The sequence below is a fragment of the Neovison vison genome, chromosome 4 (genome assembly GCF_020171115.1).
Source record: "Neovison vison isolate M4711 chromosome 4, ASM_NN_V1, whole genome shotgun sequence".
NCBI lineage: Eukaryota > Metazoa > Chordata > Mammalia > Carnivora > Mustelidae > Neogale > Neogale vison.
The window spans coordinates 213,507,874-213,515,000 of NC_058094.1; the positions used below are offsets into that span (position 1 = coordinate 213,507,874).

The window sequence follows — 7,127 nt, forward strand, 5'->3', positions numbered from 1 at the left end:
TTCTCTAAAATGTAGTCTGGCCAGGTAATTGCATTTATATTTACCCTTTGATTTAAAATGCCAGCTTACCACCTGGATGTTCATATTTTCTTGAGATGGACTCTTTAAACTCTGCAAGTGCTCTCAAAAGGTTAATAGTCAGGATTTAAGGGAACTACAATTCACTTTCTTCAGTAAAAGAACATTCATGTGAAAGAATAATAATTGTTTTATATGAATCAAATAAATAAAGTAATAATAGCCACTTTCCAGAGCTTCCATTAGTATGTTCCTAATTATAGTTTCCCAAATTTTAAAACAGTCGTCCAGACAATTTGGCAGCTTCTACCTACATTGGCAAATGTAGTGGAATTCTTCAAAAACAACCTGATGTGTTGCTTCTGGTTCCAAGTTAAATAGGTATAACTCTCTAATGGAATATCAGGAATCCAGGCCATAATGGAAATCTAGAAACTCAGTAAGATTAAGGTAAATCTGAAATGCTTCACTTGGTACCATTTACCCAGTGCATTTTCAGTGTCAAGATTTCAATAGTATCTATCAAAACTGTGTCCATTTAGACCAGTGTCTGTGGATAAACGCAATCATTATTAGCTTTGCCTTCCTAATGAGAAAAGGTTTGGCCAAAATAAACATTACTATTTCAGTAAAACACATTTATTTTCTACAAACCACCTTTGCCAAGTACTAGTATAAGCAAATGCTGGAAGAAAAGTACATGGAAACAGAAATTTGGATCCCTTTCCAAACCGGATTCATTCTGAGGTAGTAAATAATGAATCAAAGCTATGTAACTGTTACTGATCATTATTTCAGTGTTTTCTTCCCAAGGTTTCCGCATGCTCTCACACATATCATCAACTCACCTTCTCTTACGGGTACACCCTGTGGTACATGTTTCATTTTGTGGGCTAGCCTGTACTGCTGTCCTTCCGAACTGCCCACTTGCTCCTTAGGAAACAACATGATTTTAGTCTGACGGAAGTGCAGTTAGTTGAGCTGCCCAGGGCCAGACTCTAAGATAGTAATATGAATGCAAATACTTTACTTGGGAAGCAAAGAAAACACTATAGGAAGTGAGTCAGGGCAAAGAAGGAAGTCAATAATGCTATTTAAAGTCATCACATGGGCTATCAAAGCTTAATCCCACTGAGGCACCCTGGAAACCACCATAGAACACACACTTCCCAGTTTTCCCACCTGAGGCGTGCGTGAGCCTGAGAAATACTCTTGCACCAAATCTCACCGGTGAGCAATTGAGGACTGCCCCTGGGGGTATTAACTCTCTGAACTTCCAGCCTACCTCCTGGGTGGGCAGAGTGGGCATCAGTGCACAGAGAAAGACCCCAGGCCAAGAAATGGGAGTGTTGGCATTTGGAAGTCAGGCTGGTCTGCACTGAAGTCCTAAGGGTGTAGGGAATCCACCAGAATGCTGAAAGAAGGCTGATCTGGAAGAGGTGACCTGCTTATCCAACCCCAAAAGAGTTAAAACTAACGTACATTCTATTCACTTCTAAGAGCATGAAAAGTTGAAAATAGGCTGCATTATTTTAAATATGCTTATATTCCAAGTCTATTGATCAATAAACAGGAAGCCCTCGGTGGAGGCTGGATCATTCCAGCCCATTCTCCTATCATAACATAGACCAGGGTCTATAAAAAACAAACAGTGGCTAATGATCCTTTTGATTCCATCCATTTCGAATCACCTGGATAAAGTGTATTAAATAAGAAATTAATTCAAACAAACTACAGAAGTGGGGATTTATTTAGAGCTGGCCAGAAAATATTAATGGCCACCTATCAACTTCTTCTTCTTTTTCATCATTAGGATTTGAGGCCAGGAGACGTATCTGGCAAGCGGAACCTCTGGGAAAAGCAATCTGTGGATAAGGTCACTTCTCCCACTAAGGTAATCTCCTGGGAAGATTTGCTTTTCATAGGTTCTTTTCCTGCTGTATCGTGCAGTATGATGTCGCAGGGTCAAATGAGAAATATCGCTGATTCACAGAGCCTTGTCTAGGTGACCATCAGCTTCTGAAAAGTTGCGTGGGTACAGTGAGAGGTAAAGCTCACAGAGCCTGCTGCATTGTCGGCTTGTCAGTCATGCAACATAAATAGTTCGGACCTGTGGAGTGGTTCGCAATAAGACATTCTAGAAGCACCATCGTGGTAGGAGTGTTAACAATAGAGGTAGTATGGTACAAATAAGCATGCTCTATACTTCCTTACACGGTCCAGGCTTGGACCGTGAAGATCACCTAGGGGGAAACATCTGTCTCCCTGAGTGGCCCCAAAGCTGCTTTCTAGACCCATTACATTGTCAGGAGTCTAGGACCCAAGGTTGCTGTGGAAAAAAAATTAAAATAATATTTAAAAGTCAGAAAAAACTTGCTACCCTAAGAAAACCAATGGCTAAGAGCACTTAGATTTGTCTTTTTTTGGTCTTCCCGTCAATGGGTATGCTCATTTCGTCATAAAGGAGGCTCTAGACAATATCTAAATGATACTCCAACTGAAAATAGGACTGTCTGTTGTCCAAGGAGCTAATTCAACTTTGGATTGTAGCCCTTCCCCAGTTCAAGCAATAAGCCCAGTTTTTTCCTTTAACAGAGGGAAAATTGAGGAGAGAGAGATCAGAGAGCAACCATAAGCAGGATTAGAACAGTCTGCTTACGGGTCGATTTAGAAGCACTTTTCAAGCAAACCCAGGGCTGGGGAACACCTCAAAGGCAAACAGAGGTTCTCTACAGGTCCGTGAAGTGAGGGAATCACTTGCCCTTTCCTACTTCGACATGTTCCTCAGTCTGGCACAGCTGCCTAATGTGCTCTTCCGTCTTGGTTAGTTACTGATTGCTCTACATTCCAGCAAAATCCAATGGCCCAGTCTCTCTATTTAAGGTGATTTTTAAATAACTTTTCTAAATATATTAAAGTACCTGGTAATAATTATCACCACTACAAACCACTGTATCCTCCCTATGCAAGGAACTGTTCCACCTTCTTAAGCTACATTATCTCCTTTGACTTTCCAACCACCCTGTGAAGTGGTCTTATTATCACCCTTGTCTAGAGCTGAGGGAAGCAAAGCACAGGGAGATGAACTTTCCCCAACGACCCAACAATAAGTTAGCAAAGCCTGCATCCCAACTCAGGCCGTCTGGTCTGAGCCTACGATCTTAACCACTATGCAGGCCACTTTCGTTGGAGGATTGCATAGTTAGCAGGAAATAGAAATCTTGAAAGTTCCTTGCACAATTTTCTCCTGGTGGAGGAAGGGTAAGGGGATTGCTTATTGTTTCTTTTTTAAGACAAAGAATGTACTTTTGTTGGCCTAAGCCATCATGGTCCCTCTAGCATCCATCTCCGACCTCTTGAACATGGCAGTCAAACGTGTATATAGTCTGCTTTCTGAGCGGAGGGTGCCAGCTGTCCTAGCCCGTCCACACAGCTTTCATAGAGCCTCTCAGGAAAACATTCCTCTGAGCCAGGGCTCTGGGAAGTGAGTACAGAGACGATCTGGGATGGTAACACCCCCGAGAACACCACACATGTTTGTCGCAACATGACTGTGCTCCTTGCAACTGGGCTGTGTGGGGATACAAGGTGGAAAGGTGACGGGGTAGTCTTCACAAGTACCACCCCCTCGTCCTCAGTCATAGCACAGAACTCGCTGTACAGTAACAATAATATAGCCATGAGGCCCAGAACTGAGTTTACAAGGTAGCAGAGCAGGCAGCTCCTCTGCTGCAAGATGTCAGACTCACTACACGCCAGGCCGTCATTCCTCGGAAATGCAGATTCACAACACCAAGGCTTGTGACTACGTCAGCGAGGAATTCTAGCAGTTAGTTGAAGAAATGGTATACAAATAAGAGTGTGGGCCAGATAAGTTTCAAGGGTCAGGGTGTAAGAATAGGAGGGAAGAAATTAAGCCAAAAAAAAAAAAAAAAGTAGGAGAAAACTCAAGATAAGCACATTCCATTTCGTCATTGTCCTTGATGTGGCCAAGACTGAGCCACTCACCATGTGTGCCTGTTTTGGAAAGCGCACTATGGATTCCTGGCCCTTCGAGTGGAGGTCTTTTGTTTTGTTTTTTGTTTTTTGTTTTTTAAATGTTCCTTGACTGTGAACACCACAGGCAAGGCTAAAGACCAAGATGGGGAAGGGGGAATATAAAGAAGAAAGAAACAAAGAGAGAGAGAGAAAAGAAAGAAGGGAAGAAAGAAAGGAAGGAAGAGCGAGAAAAGAGGGAAAAGGAAAGGAAAAGAAAGGAAGGGGTAAAATCAGCAGAAAAGAGGGCAGACGAGAAGATAAGGAACATATTTGAACAGAATACCAACAATAATCCTCCCTTTCTTAAATATTTATTCCTGCCGTATTTCAATTATTTTATTTTTCTTCTTATGACACAAAACATCTGGCTGAAACGCCATGACCTGCGGATTTAAAGCTCTCTTCTCTTAGCAGGTCTGAGAGAGTTCAAGAAAGAACCCAAAGTAGCCGCTCAAGATGCTGGACCAGCTCAGTTGGAGAGGGCTAATTTGCTCTGTTTTATATTTATGTTGATTTACTAAATTGAGTTCATTTCCTCTTGTTTTATTTTTCATTATCCCAGTAAACCCATGTATATTATCACTATATTTAATAATCACAGTCTAGAGATGTTCATGGTAAAAGTACTGCCTTTGCACAGGAGCCTGTTTCTAAAGAAACCCATGCTGTGAAATAGAGACTTGCCTACTGATCAGCCTAACTCTGTCTGAGCAGTGACACCAGCCACACCGGAAGTCAGCTAAAGGAGCCTCACATTGAAAATTGCCTGAGAAATGTGTGCAGTGTCCAGAAAAACAAACCCTAGTGGTTTGGTTTGGTTTGGTTTTTATTTTAAATACAGAAGTCATGTTGTTTCTGCACTTTAGCATAAAGCATGGAAGAAATTATCTTACTCTAGGCAATTGTAACACTCTCTGAAAGTAACCCGGTTCAGATTTGAGATACTGCAATCATGATTGTCTTAAAACAAACAAAAAAAGATGTACTGTTAAGGTATTGCTTTTTTCATGCTGATGAGTATCTAAATTGGATAATGATGTTAGGTGACATTGGTACTGATTCGTTAGGTTGGTTGCTTTGTGGATTTCTTTGGTAGTGATAGCGAACCACATTTTAGATGACCCGATCATGTATGTATGTGCATACACGTATACAAACACACTAATGGTAGAAAGCTTTTTTATGTGCTAGGCTATTATATTTAGCAGTATGTCCTTGTAACTAGCCAATATCACAGCTTTTTAAAAATTAAAAATCACAATATTTTATTAATATTTCATATTTGCCAATAGATACATGGCAGAATAGGTATTGATATGTTTCCAATGCCCGATAACCTATAAGAAGAAAAGAGAGAAGTGTCAAAATTAGTTGACATTTTCTATAAAACATAGTATTTAGTTTATAATTAAAAACAATCTTGAAGTCCGGTGGGAATTTGTCCTAAAGCTACCATCTCGGTCAAACACAAAGCTTGCTCAGAACTCTATTCTCTTCTTAAAATCAAGTCCACAGTAGGTTGGCTTAGATGATAAATGAGGTCTCTTCCATCTCTAAAATTTGAAGACAAGCATTTTTGTCACAAAATCGTACAGATTGGAATTCCACATGTGGGTATCCTAAGACCCAACTTTGGCTAATGTTTGGAAGCAGAGAAGAAAAGTGAGCAAAAGCCAGTATTTAGGAATCATGACAGTATTTCCGTTCTTAATAGACTGAAACATATTTTAAATTAAACTTTTCTACTTTTATTAGTCATTGGTACTTGTAGCTGACAACATGTTGAATTTTCAAAAAAAAAAAAAATGTGTAACTTAGTCCTACCTTTTCCCCCAAGAGTCTATTGACTTGTCATTTTTACATTTTGCACACACAATCTAGATATCACATCTTATTTTAGCTTATTAGTGCTCATCTGTTCTCCACAATAGATGATAAAAGAGTCTTCCAGTGTCTTGCAGTATGTTCTAGCATAGAAATATACATGTAGTTTAATTCTATAAACTTATACCTCATTTGACTTAACCAAAATTGTCTTAGTCTCAACTCCTACCACATTAAGGGAGACTCTCAGATGACTCTTTTCTAGTCTACAGTATTGCCCTAGAAGAGCTAGCCAGGGCAAGGCTGGCATGCAGAGTGACCACTGCCTTCTGAAGTGTATTTTCCTCATAAATCAGTAAAGAATTGTTGAATCCTCTAGCTTTAGCACACCTGGACCAAAGGAAGGAAAGCCACGAGGACTGCACTGGTCATCTATCCATGACAGAGTAGACATGAGTCTATGATAAAGTCAACTAGAATTCGCACATAGTTCCTGATTTTAGCATTCACTCCCGTAATTGGAGTGAAATGGATCAAAGTTTGAATTAAGGCCCATGGTGAAGCAATGTTGCTTTGTTGTATCTTTGAATAAGGGTTTCTCCTGATCACTATTATTTTTTTTTTCCTAGAAAGTCTTAAGTTGAGAAGAGACTATATCGATCCTGACTTTTATTCCAATATTGGATGGAATAAGTTTTAGGGTAGAATTTTGTTCAGTTTGGATTTAATCTTTTAAAAAATAAATTCCTTGTTTACTTGTCTGATTACAATTCTCTTTGTTATCTTTAAGAGGTAAGACTGCAAGGTGACTAGCATGTTCTGTGAATCTGCCATTCCTAAAAATTTTATAAACACTTGATATTTTTCACTGATAATTGATCGCTGCAATAAATATATATTGTGAAAATGCATCCACAATAAATGGAATTCCTCCAATGTCTCTGCCTTGCTTATTTTTTATGCACTGTATTGATTACAAATAAGAGTTATATCTGTTTTAATAAAGATGGTGGCATAGCAAAATTTGTATTTCAGATTGAGTATCGGTTTCACTCTTCTTTTTTTTTTTTTTTAAGATTTTATTTATTTACTTGACAGAGATCACAAGTAGGCAGAGAGAGAGAAGAGGGGGGGAAGCAGGTTCCCTGCTGAGCATGGAGCCTGATGCGGGACTCGATCCCAGAACCCTGAGATCATGACCTGAGCTGAAGGCAGAAGCTTAACCCACCAAGCCACCCAGGCGCCCT

At 39.8% G+C, this 7,127-nt stretch overlaps 1 protein-coding gene across 6 annotated transcripts in view; it reads left to right on the forward strand.

The window, feature by feature from the left end:
- The window catches only part of CALD1 (caldesmon 1), a 184,190-nt gene extending 177,374 nt beyond the window's left edge, over nt 1-6,816 (forward strand). For 5 of the 6 annotated variants that reach the window (XM_044246602.1, XM_044246605.1, XM_044246603.1 and 2 more), the window contains 2 exons: nt 1,832-1,912; nt 4,468-6,816. In XM_044246602.1, coding sequence (XP_044102537.1) covers nt 1,832-1,912; nt 4,468-4,476 — 90 coding nt within the window. In that variant the 3' untranslated portion in view covers nt 4,477-6,816. The remainder of the gene's footprint in view (nt 1-1,831; nt 1,913-4,467) is intronic. The other variant, XM_044246601.1, reaches the window with a different exon arrangement.
- The last annotated feature ends 311 nt before the right edge of the window (nt 6,817-7,127 follow it).